The sequence below is a fragment of the Atractosteus spatula genome, chromosome 25 (genome assembly GCF_055471065.1).
Source record: "Atractosteus spatula isolate fAtrSpa1 chromosome 25, fAtrSpa1.hap1, whole genome shotgun sequence".
Classification (NCBI taxonomy): Eukaryota; Metazoa; Chordata; class Actinopteri; order Semionotiformes; family Lepisosteidae; genus Atractosteus; species Atractosteus spatula.
In genome coordinates this window covers 2,528,357-2,555,764 of record NC_142730.1, presented here as the reverse complement: position 1 = coordinate 2,555,764, position 27,408 = coordinate 2,528,357, and the positions used below count along the sequence as shown (strand labels likewise).

General features: G+C 40.8%; 2 protein-coding genes across 5 annotated transcripts; one reads left to right on the top strand and one right to left on the bottom strand.

Annotated features, from left to right (window-relative positions):
• Positions 1 to 436: 436 nt before the first annotated feature.
• LOC148815048 (guanylate-binding protein 6-like) lies at positions 437 to 19,976 on the top strand. Of its 4 annotated transcripts, XM_088905697.1 has the most exons (10): positions 437 to 578; positions 2,151 to 2,570; positions 2,915 to 3,166; positions 3,477 to 3,613; positions 4,738 to 5,027; positions 6,675 to 6,861; positions 7,344 to 7,417; positions 7,658 to 7,812; positions 10,509 to 10,657; positions 11,052 to 11,140. In XM_088905697.1, the coding sequence occupies exons 2-9, from the start codon at positions 2,164 to 2,166 to the stop codon at positions 10,645 to 10,647; spliced, it is 1,641 nt and encodes a 546-aa protein (XP_088761823.1). In that variant the 5' UTR covers positions 437 to 578; positions 2,151 to 2,163; the 3' UTR covers positions 10,648 to 10,657; positions 11,052 to 11,140. The 4 variants fall into 4 exon arrangements, with proteins under 4 accessions (XP_088761823.1, XP_088761819.1, XP_088761821.1 ...); XM_088905693.1 differs by lacking the exons at positions 10,509 to 10,657; positions 11,052 to 11,140 and having other exon boundaries at positions 7,658 to 10,221; XM_088905695.1 differs by lacking the exons at positions 437 to 578; positions 10,509 to 10,657; positions 11,052 to 11,140 and adding an exon at positions 1,048 to 1,467 and having other exon boundaries at positions 7,658 to 10,221.
• A 1,623-nt stretch (positions 19,977 to 21,599) lies between these two features.
• Positions 21,600 to 27,209, bottom strand: LOC148815047 (uncharacterized). Its single transcript, XM_088905641.1, has 4 exons — positions 27,157 to 27,209; positions 26,718 to 27,071; positions 23,095 to 23,367; positions 21,600 to 22,296 (listed from the first exon to the last, which is right to left on the bottom strand). Exons 1-4 carry the CDS (start codon positions 27,197 to 27,199, stop codon positions 22,190 to 22,192), a joined length of 777 nt encoding a protein of 258 aa, XP_088761767.1. The 5' UTR covers positions 27,200 to 27,209; the 3' UTR covers positions 21,600 to 22,189.
• Between the last annotated feature and the right edge of the window lie 199 nt (positions 27,210 to 27,408).

Sequence of the window (27,408 nt, the reverse complement as noted above, 5' to 3'; positions counted from 1 at the left end):
AAATGAAATTGCTTCCTAAAGTTACCTTCTTAAGCCTAAAACGGCAACTCCTGTGGTTACTTTAAGATATTGGAGACTGGATTTATTTTACTATTCACACAAATACGCCCAAAATATACAAATAAGCGACACTCCACGCCTGGAAAGACCGAGAAACCAATTTGCAGGTGTTGACATCAGTTAAAACACAATTCTCTTTCAATATCAATTCTTTGTAGTTGTGCGGAGCAAATATATCCAAGTGCACCGATACCAAGCTCCCTCGTATTCAGTGATCAAGTACATTAGCTGTTCTGCGTCTATCACTTAATGCAGAGCTGAAGTGTGCGCGGTGTCTCCTAGTCCTCGACTTCTGTTTCCTCGAAAAGTTCATTATATCAGGTCACGTGGTTTCCCGATAAGGAAGTGGAAAGCGAAATTACTTCAGATCCGACTTTCCACTTTCGTCTTTTCTGTCCTCCTGTGGCATTGTAGGGGAGCTGAGTGAGGACACACCCTGAAAATCTTCGCTGTATCTTGGGAACGAATGCGGTTCGGACGCTGCTTTTCAACTGCACACACCGGCTCTAACGAATTCGGTGAGTTTCAATGTTTGAGCTGTTTGTAACGGGGGGAGTTTCGCGATGCTGTCACCTGAATGTATCCTATGCATGCTCTGCCAGTGGTTCTCAATCTGCGCCCCGCAACGTCCGACCCCTTTCAAAATGAATTACATTTGTTTGCAGTCGATTCCTTCGATAAAAAAAATAATTAAAACATAGATAGAACTCGCAGCCTCACTAAGAGTGTGTTTTAGTCACGTAAAACCGTTTCTGAATAGATTCGCTAGTGGTCAGATAAGTTTTCCATTACTCTAGGCTATAACGCGCGTCACTCGAACAAAGTTCATATCGCTGTCAGCCGCGCCCGTCATGCGACTGAGCGCAAATAAAAGCTCGCTCACAGCAGGGCTGCCTGGGCTGGTAGTTCAGGTGCGGAGCTGCGTCAGCTTGCGTGGGCTGCAAAGGAACAAGTAACAGGTTTGTTCCCTGCTGAAAAGAGAAGAGAACACAACGTTTCGCCGACACCTGAAGAAGGCTCCACGGCCGAAACGTTGCGTTTTATTCTCTTTTCAGCAGGGAATAAACCTAGTAGCCTGCTAGTTCCTATTAAAGAAAGAAAGAAAGAAAAATAGAGAAAGTTTGTTGTAAGGGGCGGGAAAAACTCCATGGGGCAGAGGAAGAAAATGTCCACGAAACAAATACAGACAATGAAACGTACAAAGAGGGGGGAAAAAAAAGATTCGGAGCATGAGCGATGAGGGTAGGAAAGTACTGGAAGAATGGAGGAGCACATTTGCCGTGATTGCTAGAGATGGGCAACCATTTTGTTTGCTTTGTAGTAAAATTATTGGCCCTTGCAAAACGTACAATGTAAAAAGACATTTTGATACTACTCACAGGAAGTTTGACCAGCAATATCCAGCAGGTAATCTCGAAAAAACTGCTGTTGCCGCGCAGAAAATCACACGGGCTACTTTAAAAGCGCCCCAGGCGGTGACGCTAGCGTTCAAAATGTCATGGCTACTCGCTAAACATGACAGATCATTCAGTGATGGTGATATACTGTATATATTGAGAGAGAGAGAGGTTGGAAAAGTTATGGTGCAGTACACAAGGTTGCTTGAGAAACAGGATGTCCTTTATCAGCTCTGCAACCTCAGAAGCACTTTGCTTATATATATACACATGGTTAATAGCTATTATAAAATTATATACTGTATTACTATTAATATTCTATATTATAGTAGCTATTATGCACACCGATAAGGAAGGCCTAGTAGTGATTCATATATGCAGCCCGCGAGACTTGCTTTTAGCCATGGTTGTGGCCCAGTTGGAAAAAAAGGTTGGGAACCACTTCTCTCAGATTTGGGGGGGGGGGGAGGGATTGAATTTATAGCCCATTTAACACCATACATAAGGTGTAGATTTGGGTGTGGACAACAGTGTTTCCGTTGTTTGCTAATTAGATAAATGCTTATTTACATACTGTATGTTGCTGGAAAAAATAAAATAGTCACTAATTCAGATTCACAATTCTCTGTTTTTTAAAAAAAAGCGTGCTTCCTTCCAGTGAAACACAGTATCTTCCTTGTCTTTCCTCCACAGAGGTCAGAGAGCCATGGAGACACCCAAGCTGTTCATCGAGTTGAAAGAGGATAGGATAGAAATCAATGAGGAGATTGCAGCGTACCTGGAGAGGTTAAGAAACAAAACGGAGGTGATAGCCATCGTGGGGAAACAGCGGACTGGGAAGTCCTTTCTGCTGTCCTGGTTCTTTGGGACAGGGCGAGGCTTCCCAGTTGGACACTCCAGAGACGCCTGCACCAAGGGGATCTGGCTGTGGTGCAGGCCTCACCCCAAACACCCAGACACTGAGCTGATCCTGCTGGACACTGAGGGCCTGGATAATCCTGGAGCCACTGAAAAGCAAGATAAGCAGATATTACTACTGGCTGTATTACTGTCCAGCAGTATAATCTACAATATACCAAGATGCATTGACAAAAGTAACATTGAAGACATTTTGTATCCTTCTATCATTTTCTATCAAGTCTATCATTTTTAAATTTTACTTTGTTTGTTATTTGCAGTTAATGCTTAGAATTACATGAAGTAATTGCTATTTTATTAAAAAGGGTGTTTTTAGAAGGACATGCAATAACTAGGTTGTTAGGTAGCTGAATTGTGAGAGACGTTTTAATGGGAGTGAGAGCTTATTACCGAGTCTTAAGATTTTCATGCGACCGCATACCGTCATGCAAAATACAAATCAAATAATTCCATTCCATTGCACAATTCTGGATTTAAACATGTCATTAACCTTGCTGTCTGCTTCCAGTCTGCGTATTCTGTCTTAACTGAAATCTCAGTTTTGTGCTCCAGTCAGTTCAAGAGATATTGGTCACAGAAGGGTCACTGGACAGTGAAAAAATACAGAATTATCTTCCGCAGCACTTCTCTGTTTTACTCCGGGACTACCAATTTGAAGAGAGTGAAATGGATGAGCATTTAGGTGATGTTTTGCAGAAACTTGGACCAGAGATAAAAAGTGGCGTGGAAGCAGCTTTCTCTAAAATGGAAGTCCATTTACTTCCAACACCAGCACACAAGACGAAACTTAGGTGAGCCAGATTTTTTCAAATCTGAACACTAGATTTAATCTAGTACGGTATAAATCTGTCTGTCCTTCTTGCGGTTATAAAACATGAGCTGAGCATTAAACAAATCAAGACAACATCTCATCTGCTTAAAGGAGAAGCAATAAAAAGTGAGCAGCAGCCTTCTCATTTATTAATAATAATGATCCCCCCCCCCAAAAAACAACATGGGGCTTTTCTATTGTGCTGCTGTTTATTTGGATAATTCTGAAAACTGCATTTTGTTGTATTCCTTGTGATAGAAGTTTTAAAATGCAGAAACATTTTCCTACAGATCCCTGGATACCATGATGCTTAAAGACCTGGATGAAGACTTTCAGAATGTCCTGGAGAGAATGATCAAATCCATACGGGATGAGCTGTCGACTCCAAAGATTATTGCGAAGGACGAGACTATCTGCACACCTGCAGGTAAAGCAACAATAAAGTTTACAGCTTTTGTTGATATAGGTAGGAGACAGACCCTTCACCAAGCACAAGTACAGAGATGAGAGGAACATAAGAGCAGTTTCAAATGAGAGAAGGATATTTAAAGCACTTGGTTTATTTTGGAAAACACAAGGTAAACCCCAGAACAGTGGTTTGTTTCTTTAATGCAAATAGTAGATGAAGAAAGATACAGATACTGAAGCTGATTATTAAACACATTTAGTCTAATGAATACTATGGGCCCCTAAGGAACCATAAGAGAAAGGAGCACTTCATTCTGGTAAACGTTGTTGTTGTACTCAAAGAAGAAAAAACCCTCTGAACCCATTATAAAGCTGTGTTTGCCGGGTCTAGTAGTGCATTTTGTTTGTCTCTCCACTGTTTCCTCTGGATCCTTGCTTGTACTTTGTGGTTCTTCTTTACTGTACATTGAGAATCATCCTGTTTTCCTCACCAATAGTTAAACTTCTTAAGTAGGAAGAGTTTCTGAAAGGAATACTGAGGTGAGTTCTCATACGGCACTTCTTTCTTTTTCAAACCCATTTTAAGTAACTGGTATTATGGTACAGTTATTCATCTAAACTGGTCATCCATCCGTCCACTTCATCCAGTTCAGGGTTGCGGGGGAGATGGAGCCTATCCCGGCAAGCTATGGGCGCAAGGCGAGGCAATACAACCTAGACAATTTCAACATTTCGAGGCAGACACAAACACACACACTCACAGCAGGGCCAGTTTTTCTAGAAGCCAATGAACCAACCAGTATGTCTCTGCACTGTGGGTGGGAACTGGAGCACCCAGAGGAGACCCACATGAACATGAGGAGAACATGCAAACTCCACACAGACAGCACCCCAGGTCTGAAACTGAGCCAGGGCCCCAGCGCTGCGAGGCACCAATGCTCACCATACTGCCTCTTTAAACTATTAAAACATACTGTAAATATCAAAACAGTAGAAATATAATTTTCTTAGTTGCCATTTGTTTTGTCATAAGAGTTTTCAAAGGAACAGTGGTGTCAGCATACAGAATTGTATGTTCAGGATATTATCTTATTGTAAAGACAGTTCAGAAATCCGAGTTTAAACCGTCGTCTGTTTGAAAAGCCATTGTAGGCCTGGCCCGATCCTACATCACCATGTTGAACAGCAACAGAATTGTGTGTCTGAGAGAGGCTGCCAACGATATGATGGAAAACCTTCTCAATCGTGCTGAAAGAATGGCCAAGGAAAGGTTTGACTGTCTGACTGAGATGTTGAACACGAAGCCAATGGAAAAAGAGGATCTGGAAGTCCTTCAGACCTCAGCACACAGTGTGGGAATGTTTCGTTTTGATCAACACACCCACTTCCTGTTAAAAAAAGAGAAAACTCAAAACAGACGTAAAAAACTTGAGGTGAGCTGTTTACGTCCATCTCCATTCTTTACCATTGTAAGTGGTACATAATGAACAAACCCTTATTCTCAGATGTCGCTGTGCACGTTGCATATTATTCCTTGAAATCTTTGCAATTAACAAACATAAATTACTATTGAGACTACATCTGCTCCTATCATTTGGATTTTATTCAACTGATAAAAAAAGGATCAGGGATTAGGAGAAAGCCTTGTAAAAGCTTCAAAACAAGAACCTTATACTAACAATAATACGCACTGTATCTCAGTAGGTTTCTGGAGATATTGTTTTTGCCTAGAAATACATCAGTGTAATGACTTCCTCAGAAAAAGATATTAATATCGAGTAATTTTATCCATACATGTAAACATTTTAAATATTGTATTTTTTTTGTTATGGCCTTCTTCACCTATAAATAGAATGTAGAAATGATGTGTAGTTTTTTTAACCTGTATTTTCTAAAGAGGAAGGTTTTGAGTCTGGATTTGAAAGTGTTCAGGAAAGGTGACTCTCTGATATCCTTGGGAATATATTTCCAGAGCATTGGGGTATAACAGGAGAAGGCCCTGTTACCCATTGAACGTAAATGAGCTTGGGGGACAAACGGCACAAAAGAGATCCGAGTCAGAAAAACAAAGGTTGTGAAGAAGGGAACAGGAACATAGTAAGTCTGAACAGGATTCTGGCTGCCGAAATCTGGACATAATGAAGTTTGTTTAGCGTCGAATTAGCTACACCAGCGAGTAGGGCGTTGCAGTAATCCGTTCTAGAGAAGATGAATGTGTTGACCAGCTTTTCAGCTACAGTCAGTGACTACATAGGATGTAATATAAGTAGGGAGCTGTATCAGCATACGTAGGCTGCAAAGGAGGAAGTAAAGGTTTATTCCCTGCTGAAAAGAGAAGAAAATAAACACGTAGTGTGGTGATATTTCTGAGATGGAAGAATTATGTTTTTACAATATTTTGCACATGTGGGTCAAAGCTCAAGCCTGGATCAAATGTCACCTACAGAGTTCTTCAGTTCAGATTGAAGTTCCAGTACGGTGCCATCCACAGACAAGAGTTACTGCACTGGCTTTACATAATTGATAGGGGGTGCCGAGAAGGTGACTTCAGTCTTGTTGCACTTGCAAATAATAACAGCTGCTAAAAGTCAGTATGTATCCTCTAAAAGAAAGAGAAAACAAATATCTTTATTTTTCTGCACAAAAGATTATGAATATTATGGGTGATCCTACTAAATGAATAGCACTACACAAATGAAAAAAAATTTAATGAAGAAGATTTCCTACACTGTATTTGGTGCAAATAGAAATTGACCTACCTAGTTAATCTTGGTGTGTACAGAAAGAAGCAGCTCCTTTTTATAGACCCCACTTATGCAGAACCTTTTTTTGCTTGTATTCATGGTCTGAGGTGCGATGGAGGCATTTCCTGTTTTCAGCAGTGGCCAGGTCTTTATTGCACTGTAGATCAGGTGTGGTGCTGATAGGGGAGGGAGGTATTTTTTTACATAGGTGTGATGGATTTGATTTGTATATAATTGTTCTTTGTCCCAGAAACCTTAAAATGGAATGAAAATGCATGCACAACTGAAAATGGTAAACTAGCATACAACTTATGAGTGATTTCTATTCTGTCTCAGCAAACCATGGAAGAAATTAAAAGAGATCAAGAAGAGAAGAATCTTAAAAGATCCGAGGAGAAGTGTAAGATGGAATTTCACAGATTGATGAACAAATACAAACTTGAAAACTGCAAAGGCATCACAGCTTATTCAGAATTGCTGTCGAAAATCAAGGATCTAAAAGAAGAGTATTTTAGTCTTCCAGGTAAAGGAAATGTTATTTGCATATCCAGTAGTCAGAAAGGGTAAAGAGTAAAGGTCTTACCTTTCTACAGACATTGGTGCAGAAAGCTTCAGCAATATCTTTAACTTTCTATTTTCTTAGACTCCAAAGAGACAGTGACCAGCTAATACACTAGCACTTGAATATAAACTAGAAGGTTAAAAGTACTAGCTGTTGGATACACTGTACGCTAGTAGGTTCAAATTCACTCATTCTCCAATGGAAAGGCTTTATACTTGGAATATTTTGTTAGGATTTATTTGATCTGTTGAATTTTGTTGAAGAAATTCTGAAAGAGTATCCCATATAATAGACTTAAGTTTTAGACATTTCCTAATATGTTAATAGTGAGGTGTAACATTTAGTATGCTTTTTTAAAAAATCAATGAATTAGAGAATTTAAAACTATGATTTCATTTTTTCCCCATAACTACAGTGGCATAACTTATCACCTGTATTTACAGATATGGGACCTGCCCGAGAGATTGTGTACGAAGATCTTTTCAGAAGTGACTCTTATGAAAAGAACTCATTCCAGGTAATTGTTCTTTACAGAACCCTCTTTCACTGTCATAGAAATTGACCTTCATTGAGGTGGAAATGGCACTATGGTTTCTATAAAACCAAATGCCAGATCCGCTTGAATGTTTCAACTACAACAAAATTGAATGGTCAAACAATTTCACCGGTAAAAGAAGTTAAATGTCAGTCAAAACTGCAAAGAGAAAGCAGTATAGAAATGGAAATGGGCTCTAATTTGATCTCTGTTTCTCGTCAGGAGGTGATAAGATCCCTTCGGGAGAAGTATTCTGAGAAAAGGAGGAACATTGAATCATTTGTGAAAGTGCTTTGTGAGATTGCTGATGGAATGGACTTCACTCACAAGGGCACCACTATAGGAAGTGTTGCAGGAAGTGCTGTTGCCATAGCAGGGTCAGTTCTAACTATTGTAGGACTGGCTCTGATTCCTGTCACATTGGGAGCATCTGCGATTCTGACCGGGGTTGGGGCTGGGGTGGGACTTACTGGAGCTGCAACTAGTGTCTCATCTAGTATAGGCAAAGTACTTAAAAACAAGAAATATGAGAAGGAATTAAATGACATCAAAGAGAACCTTGAAGCTGAGCTTAAGGAACTAAATGAATGCATTATGTCTGTCTGTAACATTCTTTTGATCTTCAAAGAACATGGACTGCCAGAGTTTCTTTCCACTTCTTCCAAATTTAGTGTCTTAGCCACCATTAGCATTACATCCATAATTGATGACATTGCAGGGTTAGGAGTCAAAGCCATGTCAAGGTCGTTGCAGATTGTGGGTTTTGTGTTTGCAGCCATCAACATAATCGTTGAGATTGTGTCAATCGTCAAGGATTCTGTAGAGCTATATGAAGGGTGCAAAACTGAAAAAGCAGAAACATTACGTGAGGAAGCAGCTAAAATCATGGAGAGTCTGGACATGATAGAGAATTTTGTGTCAGAGGTCCAACGTATGCAAGAGTCTAATTGATCTGTGTAAGACAAACACAAACAGACCCGTGGGACAAGATGAATTAATAGGAAAAAGAAATGTTCAAAAGTATCTGTATGTTTCTTATTTGTTACAGCTTAAACCTTATATGTTTTAGTTCTGCTGTGGATATATTTTAGAAGGTTCTTGCCGGTTATATGCTAAGAGTATTTAACTATTAACAACACATAGATCAAAGTAAATCTCCAGTGAGATTGTTAAAATCTTATTTTATATAGGATAAGGATTGTATGTAATTCTAGATTACAAGTAGGGAGAGCACACATAACCTTCCAAACATTTTCCTTATGTTGACTTTCAACAAGCTCAGAAGTTGTGCTGTGGCTTCTTTTTTACATGGATGGATGTGTCTTTATAGTCAGTTTTGCTATAATTGCAACAATTTAAGTCCTGAAACATCTGGGTTTTTTTTTACTGAAATGTGGCCTGTTCCTTTGAGGTTGAAAATTATTTAAATGGATGTTCATAAATATTCTGCTTCTTATGAGGGTCTTACGGTATTTCTTGTTGTCTTGTGATTCCCTGTCTCCCTGCTCTTCTTGTTGTCAGTGTGCTCATTGTCTTTTCTTTGCACTGCAATCCTAACACTGGATCTCTGTTCGTTAAGAATGGTCCAGTTGTGAAAGTAATGCTTCAGTTCTGGGTAAGGACTTACAGTAGATTGCCATTGAGAGAAGGCTATTTGCTTGGTTGCTCAAAGCTTTCTGAGTCAGAGATAATATCTTACGTGGATTTCAGTAAATTTGCTTTAAAAACATACATGTTATAAAGCAGATGTACTGAAGTCCATGTAACGTAGGACATGATCCCTGAGACTGAGCTTCAGGCAGATTGTTTCAGACACTCACTTTCTTTGTGTGAAGAAATGGTTTGCAATATTTTTAACTCCATCTTTTACTGTTTTATTCTGAAGTTCATTGAACAAGCTTTGTCAATATCTTTCAAGACATTTAATAATAAGTACTTAGATCAGTAGGGACGGTGAAATTAAAGAGGAACTGCAGTCCCAATTTCTCAGACTGGTTGTTAAATCTCAGTAACAAAATAAATTCATTGACGTTATAGAAAAGAAAGACAAATTTTGAATTAAGCAAAACTTTATTCAACATCTGTTAGTTTTTCGGTAGGCTGCCTACAGTAGCTACTTTCATAGCCCTTTCCTGTTTTCATGTGTTGAGCTCAAAACTCTCTTGTTTTCTGGTACCTTTCCTATTTCTGTGCTACAGACTTCTGTACTGAATAGTATTGCACTTATTTAACTGCATTTAACTTGTATTTCATACACCGTACAGTGGAGATTATGATGTGAATATCAAAGTTTACATGTCACCCAGTTCGGTGTTATTGAGAGCATTTTCAAAACACCACTGCAGTCTCTTCAGCTGTCTGGCACTGTACAGGGCACAGAGAAAGTGAGGAATAGCATAGCTTAACTTCATCTTGAAGTTACTTAAGGGAAGTTAGGGAAGTTGAACTTCTTTTTCAGTCAGTATCTGGCTTGGGTCTGGCCATAAATTAGATAGGTAGGGGCAATACAGTTTGTGTAAGGTGAATTTAATGCTCCAGAAGTAAACAAAACATCATAGAATCAAATTGTCAAAGGTTAATTATAGTTTGCACATTTATATATGATTTCCTATAAGTCATTACTTGCAGTGGTATCATTTGCATTCTGGCAGGGTGCACAATTGTATGTAACTTATAGTAATTAAAATTCTTTCAGAATGATAATTACATCTCTGTTGGGTTTTGCAAAAGCTTTCAAGGTCTCAAAATACTGTACATAATAAAGTCTGCGGTCTTTGTGGTCAAAACCAGAATAATCCAGATATGTTACAAATATGCATACTGTATACAGTGTTTTGCAAAAGTATTCCAAGCATGAAGTCATACCCGTCACACCCTCATCCAACCAGATCCCACACGGAAATGTCCCGAGCACTTCTTCTAAACGACACCATTCCTGTAAATTGGACAACCACGACACTCCACCTATCAACATGCCTTCCTCCTCTCACGATATTTAAACCCTCTAAAGCTCTTTGCTCTTTGCCTGGTATTGGTCGCCCTTTGGAGCTCTTACCTTGCTCTCTTTTTCTAGTCTTCTAAACTCTTTACGGTACGAACTACGGAACTTGCCCAGCCCTCTCCTGGATCGGAAGCTACCTGCTTGTTCCCTTCTGTCTCCTGAGGTGCCGCACAGGGTCCATCCTCCTGATTGCTCGGCGGGTCATTCGTGACAATACCACAGTGGGTGAATTAATATTATTATATTTATGCAATCAACAAATGTTAGTTTTTTTTAATGCTTTTAACTTTCACTAGTAACATTCAATTATGTACAGAATTTATTAAGTAATAAGTAATATGCAGCTTCAAACAAATGTAGATATGAGATGTACAGTATATAGTAGCTTATAAATCACTGACCTGTGTGTATATATATTTTTTTATCTCAACCTTTATTTTGAAATATTTACAGTGGCCTGATGATTGGGGACTAATTAAAATGAGGACATTGGTTCTGGAGAAAGGGTTGTGAAAAACTGGTCCACCCCTTATTAATAAGTGATCCATCTGCCACTGTGTGATTTGCTAGACACATGTTAAACCATGTTTGAATGATTTTGCCTGCTTCATACAGAATCATGGAAGCTCCCAAGCTCTTCATTGCATTCAGAGGAGATAAGCTGGTGATCAACGAGGAGGTTAAAGAAGATCTCACCAAGCTGACCAACAAAACAGTGGTGATAGGCATTGTGGGCAAGCATGGGACTGGGAAGTCCTACCTCCTGTCCAGGTTTCCTGGAAGTGGGAAAGGATTTCCGGTTTTCAGCTCCAGGAGGGAAGGTACCAGAGGGATCTGGCTGTGGGTTAAACCACACCCAACTCATCCAGACACCAACCTGCTCCTGCTGGACACTGAGGGCCTGGACGACCCTAAAGGGACAGTCAGACAGGACAAGCAGATATTATTACTGACTGCCCTGCTGTCCAGCAGCCTCATCTACAACATAACAAGATGCATCGATGCAAGTGATATTAAAGAAATTAAGTATCCTTTTTAAAAATCAATTTAATGTTTAAACATACTACTACTAATTATAATACTAATAATAATAGACAAACCTAAGTTTGAAATTAGAAGTCCAATCCAACAAAATGTCTTGACACCAGCTTGATCTACTGAACTCCAAGTGGTCTGTGTTTGTCTAGATATAGTGTGCTAACAAAGCAGGAAGAAGTAAGTAAAACAAAGGCCAACATAATATTTACTATACGTCTCAAACATACAGTATTTTTTACTATTAAGTTATTCTAAAACATAGGAAAAGTACAAATCACCCTGTAACTGATGCACAACTTCACATCAATCAGGACAAATTTCTATTTAAATGTGTTTAGAAATGAAAGGGAAGCTTTTTCATCACTAAACAAATGTAGGTTCTCTGGCCAGCGGGATATCACAAATAGAAAACAACTATTTCCTCAATTAGACTACAATTCCTTTGCTTGACTTCTAGAATTGATCTACTTAGTGCTCAAATAACCTGACTGAGTTGTTCTTTTAGTTTATCCAAAGGATTAACTGTCACAGTCACTTGTCCTGCCTTATTTGATCACTTCAGGATGTTCAAACCCATCTCTTAGTTTTACACTGTCATGGGATTGAGGGGCTGAGAGCTGTTCTCTGTATGTTACTGTATGGGTTTGACTTGACTGTAATCTCAGTATCATGGTCCAGTCGGTCCAGGAGATTCTGGTCAATGAAAGCTCGAAAGGCAGCGCTGAATCTATCAAGCATTATCTGCCGAACCTCTTCTGTGTCTTGCTCCGTGATTACCAGTCAGAAGAAGGTGAAACAGATGAGTATCTGCAAGAAGTGCTGACAAGCATTGGCCCAGAAATAAAAAAAAATGTGGAAGAATCCTTTTCCTCTCTGAAAGTATATTTTCTACCAACACCAGCATCCAAAGACAAACTCAGGTTTGAGCGGTTTCTTAAACAGTTTTAGATATAAGACCGATTGCTGTTTGAGGTTTTGGTTATAATTTCAACACAGCATCTCAGTACCAGCTAACCAAAGTATAAAAACAGAAATCTCGTAGAGGATTTTGTGTTTTGGTAATCCAAGTAAAAATCAAGGCAATATATATAGATATAAAGGTTTTATAATATTTTCTACAGATGTCTAGAAGCTTTGGAATATAATGAACTTGATGAAGACTTCCAAGACTCTTTGACAAGCATGATCACCTCTGTACGAGATCTTTCTGTTCCAAAGAAAATTGGTGACAAAATATACTGCACACCTAAAGGTAAAGAGCACATTTTCTTCCTGTAATGTTATTTCGTGTGGGAACGCATTGCATTCAGCGAAAGACACAGACAAATCTGTCAGCTGACTGTAAAATAGAGAGAAGAGCAACATTTACAACATTGATGCATACATCCATTTTCTGTGTTAACCAGTACAGGATCATAGGTGAGTCGGAGCCATTCCTGATAAGGAACAGGCACAAAGCAGGTCACACAGACAAATACACACACAGTTTCCCAAAAGCCAATTAACTTGCCAGTATGTTTTTGGACAGTGAAAGGAAACTCATGCGAACATACCTAGCAGACCAAGAACTGAAGCCCAGTGTTCAAAGGCAGCAATGCTGACCACTGCACCATGTGTGGCATGATAAGATAAACATCTAAGTATTTTTCAGAAGTAGCCTCTTCTAGCTCATTTTTTACTTTCGATATCTATAGTTCATATTTTTATTACCTGCTCATGCCTACTTTAATTGTCTTCTTTCTTTCAGGTGTTTGCCCAGTCTTGAATTTCATCTAATATTGAACAGTGTTCATCACCTACTGTTTATTGTAAATTTCATTGTTCTGTGTTTCTAGACATTATAGACCTTGCTGAAGTCTACATCAACATGCTGAACAATGAAGAGATTGTTTGCCTCAGGGAGGCCTCCAGGAATATGACTGAAAATATTTTCAGTAATGCTGCTCTAATGGCAAAGAAAGAGTTTGAAAAGACTGCTGTCTTAGATGATCGCCCAATGGAAGCCGAGCAATTAGAAGATCTCCACAGCTCTGCCCATAAGGAAGCAATGTCAGTCTTCGAAAACTACACCCGCTTCCTCTTAGACAAGAGGGCAACTCAACAGAAGTTAAAGGATCTTGAGGTGAGTGAGAAGACATACACTCCAATCATATGGCTGATGATGACATTAAAAATTAAAAAAAAATTGATCTGTGATTCTTTTTGTGAAGATGACTAACCATTATTTTTTTGCACTTCAGATTGTAGTTTAAATATAAATTAAATGAATAAAAATACGAATTTACTGTTTATATGCTGTAATATAACTATATGCATACTGTGAGAAGGGGAATATTAAATAACTATTTCACAGTGCAGAACCATTTAAACAGACTAATTCCACTTTGCATATCTAAGGCTAGTGTAACAAAAGCGTTCTTTCCGGACCCTATGCAGACGACGCAATCCGGGGATGAGTGAGGAAAACATGAGGAATAAGGCATGCAGGAGTCGGGAATGAGAACCGGGGGCGTGTCCATGGTGCGCTGGTGTTCGGGGGAGGTGTGGCTGAGGCAAACAATCCAGAGCTGAGTCCAAAAGGGCAATCCAAAATGGGGCAAAAGTCCAAAGCCAGGCAGTCCATCCAAGACAGATGAGATTAAAACAAGAACCGGGTCGGGACCGGTACGGGAACAGGAACAGGAACTAAAACCTTGATGGGACCAGGCGCTTCCAGGTCCCGGACTCGCCTGGTACGGGAACCAATGCAGAGCCTGGAATAGTGTGAGTGCCCGGCTTTTATAGGACTGGGGGCAGGAACCGGAGGCAGGTGCAGGGAATGAGTACAGAACAAGGAAGCGTCCTTAAGAGGGGGGGTTTACGATCGTGACAGTTAGCCACATACAGCTGAATCATCAGCATGACAAAGGTAACTTTGGTCACTGAAATTAGTGTAAATATTGTATCAGGTATTCCCATGAAAGGACACTTTCACCTGTCCACATGCCACAACATGTATCTGACAAGGAACATTTTTGAGATCTTCCTTTGTAACACTTTTGAAGTTATGACATATCACAAACAGTGGCTATGAATTCTGAGGATGAAAATATTAACTATGGCTATTATAGAGTGCTAGAAATATGAACCACCTAAACAGATTTCTAATTGTTCTTCATGTGTTCCATTCCACATCCCTCCTTTAGAGGGCGCTCCTACCCTTTTCTGTTATGTTTAGTTTTTATTATTTCCTGGTGTGTCTTGTTTGTATTTTGGTTAAAAGCCTAGCGTGTCTGCAGTTCCTGTCTCAGTATTGGAAGACGGACGTCTGAAGGCCCGCCTATCCACCGGGCTCAGGAGAATCCCAAGGGCAAGACCTTATCCCCAGGCGTCCTGACCATCTGAGTCCGGGGCTCGGAGCGCCTGGTCCTGATAAAGTTGTAGTGTTCCCGGTCTTGGTTCCCCTTCCCGGGGATTTTAAGTGTCTTCATCTTGGATGGATCTCCCGGCCTTTGGATTATGGACTGCGCCCTGATAACCCCTTTTTGGACCCCTCTGGACTTGGTCGTCTCCCCCCTGTCTGTCAACCCATCCTAACCCTGCTGTATCTTCCCCTGATGTCCTTCTCTAGACCATTCTGAATTATACCGTCAAGCATAGGGTCTTTAACTACGCACTACAAGGGAGTCAGAACCGGCTCCCATGACATCCTGATTGCAAAGTCAAAATATGGAACCATGGACAAGGTCAATTAGAAAATGTGCTGAGTTAAAATAAAAACTGTAATGATTTTCTCTTACAGATAGAACTGGATGAAATGAAGGATAAACAAAAGAGGACAAACTCTTACAAATCTGAGGTGACGTGCAAGACAGAATTTGAGAGACTAGCGAGAATACACAATCTTCAGGACTGCGAAGGGATCAGAGCATATTCAGAACTGCAGAAGAAAATTAGAGTAATGAAAGAAGAATACTTCAGTCTGCCGTGTAAGGGTCAAAAATATAGTTTCCCAATACTAATACTGTAATATTCTTAAATCAGTGAGCATTTCATAAGGATAAGAGAAGTATACTGTATATAAGATGCAGTGCAATAATAAAGAAAGTCATTGTTTAAAAATGTAGGTTCTATTATTCATTATGTGATGCTGGTCTTTGGCAGACTAAGATAGCCTGAATCATCAGAACTCAGATTAAGCATTGGATTAAATCAGGGGCTTCCAGTTTTAACACTGGAGGGCCACATTCCTGCTGGTTCTTGATCCAGACAAGCCCCCCATTACAAAACAGAAACCTTAATTGGTGTATGAATATGATTAATTTATTGGGATTTTTTCTAACTTATTTTACATAGTAGAGTGTTTCCAGTGTGTTTCACAGTTTATATACTTGATATATAACTGACGATTTATACTGACATAGTTTCAAAATCCAACAAATTATTTTTTTACATTCAAGAACACAATTACTGTACAACATGTAACATTTAACCCTAACTGTAGCACTTACATGAGAGAATAAATAAAATGATAGCACAGCTGATGGGAATCATTAATTATTTCTCATTAGTGTTAGAAGACCAAACATATTTCCAGATACCTAGATTTTATGTGCTTTGCTTTCATGTAGGTTAAATACTCATGACTATCTGATTCTTCATCACCAAAATGAGTTCAAACAAAAAAAACAGCTTTGAAACTTTGTGCATTGCTAAATATCAGTAGAGAGTGGTTAGTCATGTGATTCTTTTTATATTGTTCAATATATTATTTTACATATAATTTTAGATCTGGGACCTGCCAAACAATCTGTATTTGATGAATGTCTCAGAACTGGTGCCTATGAGGAAAAGGCTTACCAGGTAAGTCAACTTATTCTGTAAGTCAACAGAATATTCAAATTTTCTCCTAGAATGTTTGAGACCCAAAGGCCACAATTTTCAGATAGCGTTTATTATATTGGGATGAATGAAATAAATGGATATTTTCATTGTGTATAGTATAGTGGATGTCAGAGATACACAGACCTGGTATGAGCCTTTGTCTCTGAAGGTCAAACCAGACAGACACAACAGAGTTGCCTTTCTTATGACACCTGGAGACCACCCTCTTGCTGTATGGTGTGTAAAGAGTGTTTTCAGCAAAACAATTACAGGCCATTATAAGGACACTCTTGCAGGGGTTTATTTAGGATTGGCAGAGCTTGCATACTTACACTTTATTCAGCATATAATATAAGTAATTAGAATTAAGAAAGAAATTCAATGAAGTTCATGTAACTTGAGATGGGGCTCATGAGTGAGTCCTCTCCAGGACAATGAGACACCTCCATGAGCTCTGCTTCTGCCCAGAGCGCTCCAGAGGCTGTTGCTTAGGGTAGTGGCCTGGAGTCTCATGCTCAGATCCATGTTCCCCTCATAAACCTGTCTTTCGCTCTGAGCTGCACAAACCTTCAGCAGCGATCGTTCCCATTATTGAGGAACAAGCCTGGGTGGTCCTTACTTGTCCTCTTTGGAATTTATAACCTCACAATGACGAGAGAAAAGCACAAAATTAGGTGCATCATGGGGGCAATTATTCAAAGGCCTTGTTTTTCGTCTGCTTTTACTAACAAGCATGACACTGTATTTCGATGACTCTCTTAACAGGTGGTGATAAAATGCCTGGAAGAAATGTATGTTGAAAAGAGGAAGAGGATTGAGGACTTTGTGCAGGAATTGAGGCAGATTGCTGACGGTATTGACTTCACCCAGAAGGGCACCACTATAGGCAACATTGCAGGAGGTTCTGCTGCCATAGCAGGGTCAATTCTTACTATTGTAGGACTGGCTCTGATTCCTGTCACAGTGGGAGCATCTGGGATTCTGACCGGGATTGGGGCTGGGATAGGAGTTGCTGGAGCCGCAACTAGTGTCTCATTTAGTGCAGGAAGGATCATTAAAAACAGACAGTATGAGGAGGAATTAAAAGAGCTAGCAGAGAACATTGAAGCAGACATGCGAGAACTTGAAAAGCACATTACATGCGTCCGAGAGCTGTTTTTAAGTTTTCAAGACCAGGGCTTGCCACGGTTCTTAGCTGACTCCAGATTTGGCGTCACCTCGGCACTGAACATCGCTTCTCTTGTTGATGACATTGTAGGATTAGGAGCCAAGGTCCTGTCAAGAACAGTGGTCATCATTGGCTTTATTTTCGCAGCGGTAAGCTTAGTTATGGAAATGGTGTTTCTGGTCAAGAACTCCAAGGAGCTTTATGATGGCTGCAAAACAGAGAAGGCGCAGAAGATCCGTGAGCAGGCAAACCAGATCATAGAGGGTCTCGACGAGATCGGAGAGTTCATGTTAATGATCAGAGACATCACAGCAAGCATACAGTAGCTCAGTAAAAACAGAAACCATCAGAACCCCAAATGCTTGAATTGCTGTTGCATGTTGCGGTGAAAATTTCTAAGTACAGCCCTAATAAATTGCATGAAGAGTTGTGTCTTGGGGAAAAAAAAGACTCAGGTAAATCAGGAGGACAAGATATAGTTATTTGAATGAATTAGCTTCATCACTCTGCTCTCCTCCCCACTGAGAGCTGGTGTGTGGGGAGCGTTCTGGCGCACTATGGCTGCCGTCGCATCATCCAGGTGGGGCTGCACACTGGTGGTGGTGGAGGGGATCCCCATTACCTGTAAAGCGCTTTGAATGGAGTGTCCAGAAATGCCCTATATAAGTGTAAGCAATTATTATTATTATTCTTTGTTCTAGTATGTGTTCTGTTATCATAGTCACAATATTTGCAATAGAGAACTATAATCCTGTTAGATGTAATTAGTTATCATTTTGAGATTGGTCCCAGTTCTCCCTCTCAGCCCTCAGACCCCTCCAAGTCCGCACTTCTGTGACGTAGCGCCAGTGAGGGTCCGGGTCTGTATCCCTGGGACACCTGGCGTGACGTCACTCCTTTGTCGCACGGCTCAGGGTCAAGATGCTTCGTGTTGATGCTTCTTTTACGGTGAGCAAGTGCGTGTCGGCCGATATATATATATATTTTTGAAGAATGTATCATTCTCCGCTCGCAGTTTAATGAAATTCAATGTCATTCTGTCCGTCCAAAAAAGTAATGACACATCGTGTTCGTTCATGTTGAGCAGGACTCGGCTCAAAACAGGCGAAGGAAACTAAAGAAAACGTGGCAATATCGCGCTCTGTTTATTCAAAGCTTTGTTCTATTAAACACGTCATCTCGTCTGTCCCAGTACAGAAATGACAGGACGAGGAACATAACGCATTAGTTCACGTTCACTCAAAGTAAACTAAATAAGTAAACTTGGCAATACCTCAAAGCTTTGTACTATTAAAGACGTGTACTATTTAAATATTCCGTTTTCAAAATACATCGCAAGTAAACGAATATTCATCAGTCAAAATAGTGTGACCAAATATTAAAAGCTTAATGCCGCAATTTCGTTCCTAGAATACATAAAGTATGAATCTAAAGTACCCTAATGAAATCTTGTTTTTAAAACTTTTAAAAAAAGTTACTTTTTACTAATACGTGAATTTGCTATTGTCCGCTTTGATAGGTTAGAAAGAGTAACGTCACCTATTAGTTTAAATTGAGTTTTATTTCTTCTGTGACATTTTGCTTCATGGATATAATCTGTAGGTATGCAGTACTTGTTAATATTGCTTATCCTTTCTCATCAGAGTGCATTCATTAATCATTGCATTCAATTCATTACTTTATGAGTTATTACATGCACATAAATTAAAAGCTATAAGCATTTATAACCATATATCATGTTTGCTTTATTCAGCACTGCTCTGCAAAAGTCTTTGGCATCATCATATCTAAAGGTATATCTATGTTTTCTCAAAGGCAGTTTATATGTTTGCTGAAAAGCCGTTTATATTTCTGTTTGCTATTGCTGTGACTTCTCTGTTTGTGCATCTTAGTCTGAGTGAGAAGAAAGAGTTTGTCATTGTCATTCTGTGATATTTAATTCACATTGATCAACTATACAAGCTTAAAATAAGTCACATATTTTATAAGTGGAACTTGAAAGGCTCTTAGATTTACAAATGAAAAGGAATATATCTGGACTTCATTAATGCATCACATGCTCGACTATCAGAACACCAAAAGCCAAAGGAATATTGTATTTAAAAAAAGGCTTATTTTCAACAAAGAGCAATGAGAGGTTATATTAGCGGAACACATCTTACTCTTTTACTGCACATTCAGTTCCTTTCAAAGTCTCTCTTCCTCTACTGGTGATGTTGTGAAATGACATTGGCTGAATTAATTTCTCTATCATACCATAACTGTAACCAGGATCATAGACATAACCATATCTTTAACTCACATATATTTGTATTTTTAACCTCTTATTTTTTGAATGATTGCATTTAAAGAAATAATTTTAAGTGGAATTCAAACTAAGTCATACTAACCTATGAATGTGCACAACAATATCAAATATATCAAAAGTTTAAACCTTATCTGATAATAAATATAATGCTTACTGTCTGGTACTCCTGGTGACTTCCTTACTTCTTGCATCGTTTCCCTTTCCTTGGAATTGAAATGTGTCAACAGATATTGTATCTGCATATTAAATTGTGACAGATGTAGAACAAGGACCTCAAGACATTCTGAAATGGGATAGTGGAGACTGTAGATAGGATAGTCAGAGGGAAGAGTAACTGCTCAATTGTAGCAAATGCTGGGACCTTGAGTTCAATTCTGGACTTGGGGTACTGTCTGGGGGGAGTTTGTATGTTCTTCCCCGTTTGTGTGTGAGTTTCCTCTGGCTTCTCCGGGTTCCTCCCACAGTCTGAAAACATACTGGTAGGTTAATTGGTTTCTGGGAAAACCGGCCCTGGTGCGAGTGTGTGCCTATGTATGTGTGGGTTTGACTAGTGTCCCACCTAGATCGTACCCTTTGTTGCACTTGGATTAAGCAATTATAACATGGATGGATGGAAACACATATGTTATTTTGCTGAAAAAAAAACACATTCATTTTGAAGTTTTACTGTAAAAGTTTCAATTCAAATATAAATGAACATGCTTGTACTGTAAATTGGGGAAACATGTAAACAGGATACAGAATAGCCAAACTGTAGAAATATAAAGAAACACAAATCTACAGTTAAGAGAAAGTACTTTACTGCCCTTCTATTCTTTCCTGTTGATCAGGCCACAGGTGGTCTTCAACATTGGGTCTAATCTTTGCTCACAGTACAGCGAGGAAAATCAATTTACTGTGTCCTTATTCATCCTTGGTGATATCATCTGAGATTTAACAACCCTGAGAGGGAATGTTGTGCTTTTCTGTGCTTGCCGCTTATGGTCATAACCCTGCTAGTTTCCGTTATATAGAAAGATGTGAGCACAATAACATCTGAAGAGCAGAGGTCCCTGAAATGGAGAAGCAATATAGATTCGACAGAGGATTTTGTGAGAGCATTGGAGAAGAAATATGTTACGATCAAACTAATCGTAAATAAGTCTGTCCACTTTTAATGTAGGATATAGGGAATGACCATATTTGGCCTGAAATTGTATCTGCTGTGTCTGAAGCAAATTAAAGGGGCTTAGACCTTTTTATTAGAAGTCCAGCTCTTCAAGCTGAAAGACCACAACTGAAATCAATTCTTGTGTCCTGTGTGCTGTAATACTGCAACACACACACACCCCTTTCCTCTATCTGTACCAACACAGAACCCTGTTCCTCTCGGGGCTCCTAGCTCTCTTACACCTCTCTGTCCTCTCTCCTTCCTCTTTCCCTCCAGCCCCAGGTCACTGGCGGCCTTCTTTATGTATGATCTAGGATGACTGGTGACTGAACAAATTAGTCATTACAGTTTGCTTACGCATGGTATAGCTCAACACTTTCTGGTGTCTGGTTTTTTTCTGGTGTGACAAACAGAGTCCCAGTGAGTCTCGCAGAACTGATTTTTGTCTCTAGTGCAGAGATTTGAATTTTTGTCATGCAAAAATGTGTTGGACATGTGCATTTTTTGTGAAAGCAATCAAACGATGAACTGTTCTGCAAGGCAGGACTTGTACAAACTGCAATAAGTTAATAATTTCTGCAACTCTTTTGTGTGATAATAGACCATTTCTGGTATCTAGTATGATCAGTCTGTTGATCAATCTCATATTTTTATTCTTGCTGGTATGCAAGTACACAAGTCGAGCACACTGTTCACAATAATACATTCAGTGAAAATAGTGGATTACATAAACCATGCATAGTAGGCTCTGCAAAATTAGTCATTCAAGCAAAGTACAAACCAACCGATTTAAAAGATAATTAACTGCTATTTTAGAAACCTGAGGATGTAAAACATGAGAATAATATTGTACCAACCAGAAAAAGTCATCTCTTCATGCAAAGGTCAGTCTCATACAGCTGAACTCCATCCAGCCTGTAAACTCTTCCCTTAACAGAAGGGGACATAATTCTAACGGCATGAATTAGAAGATCATAGGAGACATATTCAACAGTGTACGTGATAAAGTAGCTGTGTAGAAAACATGAGGGAATAGAACTGTGTGATCATGAAGGAAACGCTGTGAGCAGACAGAGCAGAGTGGGAATCACAGGCAGTGTCCGTGTGAAGGGCAGGCAGTCACGCTCTCTGAAATCCACCCAAACCGAAGCTTTTGGTTCTGGCCGCTCGCCAGGCAAGAAGAGGTTTCGAGTTCGTTCTGTGCGTCACGCTTCTGGGGTCAGAGGTCAGGCACACACCCTCCGGAACAGGAGCACGCCGGCCACGGCCAGCAGGGTGAGCAGGGAGATGATCAGGCTGGCGATGTACAGCAGGACCGGCAGCTTCATGGAGCCTGGAGAGGAGGAGACAGAGCGCTGCAGTCGCCGACACAAGACCCGAGCGAGGCATTTCAGCATGATCTGTGCGGAGCGACGGAGGATCGTTGTTGAAATGGGTGTGTTTGATTTAGATTTGTGGATTTCTGCTTCTAACTGTAGGGCAGCATGGTGGCGCAGTGATTAGCAGTGGTGCCTGACAGCACTAGAGCCCCTGTGATCCATTCCAGGCCTGGGGTGCTGTCAGGGTGGAGTTTGCACGTTCTTGCTGTATACATGTGGATTTCTAGAGGGTGCTCCGGTTTCCTCCCACAGTCCAAAGACACTGGATGGGTTAATTGGTGGGTTAATTGGTGGGTTAATTGGCTTCTGAAAAAATTGGCCCCAGTGTGATTGTGTCTCTGTCTGTGTCTCTGTGTGCCCTGTGATGGACTGGCATCCCATCCATGGTGTACCGCACCCTGCTCCCATTGCTTGCTGGGATAAGTAAGGCTCCCCATGACACTGCATTGGATAAAGTGGTTAGAAAATAGAAGGATGAATAAATGGACTAATAGCCTACGTATAAAGATTATGTCAATAGTTATCACCCTTTATCTGCAATAAAATCCAAATATGTCCTTTATAAGATCCATAATTTAAAACAAACTATTGTTTTTTTTTATTAAAAGCTACCATTTGCCTTATAACATAAACCATTACAGGTTTATCTGGAGAATTAAGCACAATTATTTTTTTATTCGTGACCCACATCGGAACAGCATAGCATTCTCATCTCAAAGCAGAACGAGTTTGATTTTAGTCTAGCTCCTTACTGATTGTGATGCTTTCTCCTGGGAGGCAGAGGTGGGAGTCGTACATCAGAAGACAGGTGTAGGTCTCTACCTCCTCAGAACTGGAGATTGTCAGCTGGCTCTTTATGACCACCATTCCACTGCCCGGTACATATTGCACAAAACTCCTTGCCACCAGTGAGGTATTGGCTTTTCTCCAGACCAGCCGCACTTTATCAGGCCTGGCAACCACAACACGACACGAGAGGGTAATGTTCTTCCCCATGCAAGGAGACTGAGACATCTGGATGGGCTCTGTTAGAGAGGAAACAATTGTGAAAGTAATCCTACTGTAAAAAAGGCAGTAGGTTCAGACAAGATGGAGATTCTTATCTGAACTACATTCTTCAGAATGCTGTGGGGAATGAGCTGCTGCCCTCAGTCACCTGACCAGTCGCTAGGAAACAAGTGGTCAGGTGATAGTTCAGAAACCAGGAAGTAAAGGCTTTTAGTGATGGTCTGATCAGCTGTTTGTGAACAGAACATAGTTCTTTTCTGTGTGATGTCACCAGATGGAAGAAAGAAGTGATCAGCTGAATTGGAACTTGTGTGGATCTGTGAGTTTTTTAGGAGTATTTTTTATGGGTCTGGGAAAGAGACTGTTTCGAGAAAAGGCTAGGAAGAGAAACCTTATTTAGGAAGCTGGTAAAGTTGTGAGCTGGCCAGCAGTATCACTAGAGAGGGGACAAAAGAAGTTATTTTGATTGTTTGCTTGTATTTGTGGTTTGCTCATTTGTCACTATATGAAAATATAACTCTGGCTTCTACTGGCTTTTGTGTACATTTTCCTGGACCCCACTATTTTTAAAGACCCTGTTACAGCAACCCAACCCCTGGGAGGGTCACACTAAGAATGGGTTTGGTGCCCAGCTCAAGACTGAAAAGCCTCATTTTGATTGTAACTAGATTCACAAGCATTGCCACAACACATAGGGAGTGAGAGCTGGCTTATTAGACTGTTACAATGCATTTGGCTTCCATGTATATTCTTGGAAACCTGTTAGAGGTGCACCTTTTCCGTTGATTTGTAAATCAAAATAACAATAAACTCAAAGTCGATTTTAAATCAATTATTTTTTCTGCAATCTCCCTTTCTCTCCCTCTGTAATGCCTAAAACACACTGCAACATAAGAAGGGTTACAAATGAGAGGAGGGTATTTGGCCCATTTGAGCTGGATTCAAGGATCTCCGCTAGCTCTTTCCTGCAGGATGCCCGGGTACAGGCTTTGGCAGTATACTTGCATAGCTTCTCCCACACTCCCTTGTGTAAAGTGCTTCCTGTTCTCAGTTAAAAATACACATCTGCACAGTTTCCGTTTGTGCCCTCCAGTCTGTTTGGCCCTCTGCCTTTGATGATTTTTAATACAGGTCCCCCCAGTCTTCTCTGTTCAAGACTGGAAAGCCTCATTTTGATTGTAACTAGATCCACATGGAAGGGAATATGGCCAATGGGCAGGCTCACCACCTTAAAGAGCTCCTAAACTCTTGAAGGCTTGGCTGCTACTAATGTAATTGATGGGACTTTTAATTATAAGATCACTTAATTGGCCATATACAGTTTCTTGCATTAGGAATTTGTCTTTTCGCAGACCCCAGCTTGCTCTCCAGGAGACACACAGACAGGGAGAGAAGCTTGGGGTCAGAGCACAGGGTCAGCCATTGTACAGCGCCCCTGGAGCAGTTGGGGTGAAGGGCCTTGCTCAGGGGCCCAACAGAGTAGGATTCCTCTGCCGGCCGCAGGATACGAACCAGCAACCTCCCAGCCACAGACACAGATCCTGAGCCACAGTGCCACCGCTCTGCCCCTAAGTTGAGAGAGTTTGCAGTCTAACATAATAGGACTGGAGAGGATCAGCCTTATGGCGCCCCCTTGGGGGGAGGTTAATTAAACCAATTGGACTCTTATTATAATACAATTTATTTCCTATAGCCTTTTGAAGTTCCATCTCAGAGTGCTTTTCAGTATGTGTAAAAAAAGCTAAAACACAGGAAAATGGTTATAAGGATAACGAACTGCACAATAAGCACACATAAGAGAGATCTCTATTTTCAGCTTGCAAGGAAATGAGTCTCCCTGTTGAGTGGGCTGAAGCGTTGCTAACGAGATTTCTCCCCAAGGCCCTCTCTGTTGGTAAAAAGGTGGCTACGATGCTAATTGGTTTCACAACAGAGTCTCCCTCTGAGACTCTTCTCTAAGCTTTCCCAACAATTAAGTCTCTGTCTGAGATGTGCATGTCCGGAGCTCACAAGAGCTCCAGCATAAGACAAAACCGGGTCAAGAAGAGAAGGCAGACAGGCTACATGAAATACTTCCAGCTTTTCCAAACCTTGCCCATATCCCTGATTGGAACCCCCTCTAAATCATCTATGTTAAAATGTAAAGCCACTAGTACCATGAAGCCTGACAGCTGTTGTTCTCAGGGCTCGATACTGGGCCCCTTGCTCTTCGGCATTTACATGTTTCCACTCGGTCAGCTTTTAAGATCACATGGCCTCAGCTATCATTTCTACGCTGATGATACTCAAATATACATCCATACCAAACCTGACACTGATGTGGCTCTCTCTATTCTATCTAATTGCATCTCTGACATAAAAACATGGATGACTCAACATTTCCTTCATCTAAACTGTGACAAGAATGAAGTCATGCTTATTGGCACCACCCATCAACTTCATAAAAACCAATCCTGTAACCTTATCTGTAGATGGTTCTGTACTTGAGCTTCAGTCTAAATCGAAAAACATGGGCATTATATTTGATCCAGGCTTGACATTTGACCCACATGTGCAATATATTGTCAAAAAATCATTCTTTCCCCTCAGAAATATCGCCAGACTATGTCCTGTGTTATCACTAACTGTTGCTGAAAGGTTGATCAAAACATTTGTCTTCTCCCGAATTGAAATTCACATTGAACAAACTGCAGTATGTCCAAAATTCAGCAGCCAGAATCCTGACCAGGTCCAGTGCAAGTGATCACATTACTCCTATCCTGGAGTCCTTGCAAAGGCTGTCAAGTTTCGTGACTTCAAAATCCTCCTGCTCACCTATAAGGCTGTGCCTGGCCTGGCGCCTTTGGCACCTTTGCTCCTACTGTAGTCAGTACCCTCATTTACTGTCTCCTCTCATTGTGTCTCCCTTCCATTGTGCAAATCTTGTGCGCTTTGAGAAACCACCTTTAAAGGCGCAATATAAAATAAGGTTTATTATTATTGTTGTCAGAATGTAGCAAATAAAACTTTGCCTGGCTCAGAACTAAAACATATTGCTCCTTTTTACAAGCCATGATTAAAACAATAATAAACATCACCTCATCGTTTTTATCACACGTTTTCCATGTTTTCGGTAACAGTTTTATATTTGACTTCGGGTCTTGATCTTGTGCGCCCCCGAGTGGCTATTTTGAACTCTACACCACAGCTCGACGCCTTTACTCTTTTTGAGGGGACCTGCACTCCAAAAAAAAAGGTACTACAGGAGTTCATCTGCTCTTTACGCAAAAAAAAAAACGGCTCTAGTACTGCAGCTTAACTTGTGTCTAGGTGCAAGCCACATATGTCACGCAAACAGATAAGACTCCAGGTCTCGGCCTCTCGTTACCGTGCACGAAGAGCAGCGTGCCGTTCCCCGTCAGCCGGTAGTAGGTCTGGTTGAGGAGGCAGGAGAGCGCGCAGTAGTAGGTGTTGTGGTCTCCGGGGCGCACGCCGCGGATCTCCAGGGACAGGCTGTCGTCTCCCCGGGGGTCCATCACGACGCGGCCCCTGTGCTCAGCGGAAGAGAGCTCGTTCTCGGGATAGACGTTGGCCGTCTTGTTGGCCCGCTGACCGTAGTACCACTGCGGAATCCTGCGCTCAACGGCCGCGCTTCCGGGAGAAATGGAGCAGGGCAGAACAGCTGTCTCCCCGCGCAGGGCGAAAGCCACAGCGGGCTGGACCACTTCCAGAGCCGGGGCCACTGCAACCCACAAACAGACTCATCACCTGCAGCTGTCGCCAACCACACCGTCGCGCTAACGATGCAGTTAACGACCCGTCATTACCTCTGCAGCACACCACGGCGGCGAGACACACAGCCTTCCACATGGTTCTGAAAACCCGCTACGGAAAGAAGAAAGATCAATGTTAATTTGGGGGGTTTCCAGATCCCGAGGGGGGGTAAAAAAAGTTGTTCTTAGTGGAAACGCATCTAAAAACAGATTCGTGAGAAAAATTGGACCCCGGATGTTTAACTGCTGTCGTTAATAATTGCCTTGTTGTTCACAGGACAACAAAAAAACGAGTCTGAGAGGCTG

Excerpts from the sequence above, each read along its gene's own strand:
- LOC148815047 (XM_088905641.1), bottom strand. The coding sequence starts at position 27,199 with ATGTGGAAGGCTGTGTGTCTCGCCGCCGTGGTGTGCTGCAGAG. Across the intron at positions 27,072-27,156 it reads CGCCGTGGTGTGCTGCAGAG|TGGCCCCGGCTCTGGAAGTG; the intron begins GTAATGACGGGT and ends TGTGGGTTGCAG. Across the intron at positions 22,297-23,094 it reads AGGAGAAAGCATCACAATCA|GCTCCATGAAGCTGCCGGTC; the intron begins GTAAGGAGCTAG and ends CCTCCTCTCCAG.
- LOC148815048 (XM_088905693.1), top strand. The coding sequence starts at position 2,164 with ATGGAGACACCCAAGCTGTTCATCGAGTTGAAAGAGGATAGGATAGAA. Across the intron at positions 2,571-2,914 it reads AGTAACATTGAAGACATTTT|TTTTGTGCTCCAGTCAGTTC; the intron begins GTATCCTTCTAT and ends CTGAAATCTCAG. Across the intron at positions 3,167-3,476 it reads GCACACAAGACGAAACTTAG|ATCCCTGGATACCATGATGC; the intron begins GTGAGCCAGATT and ends ATTTTCCTACAG.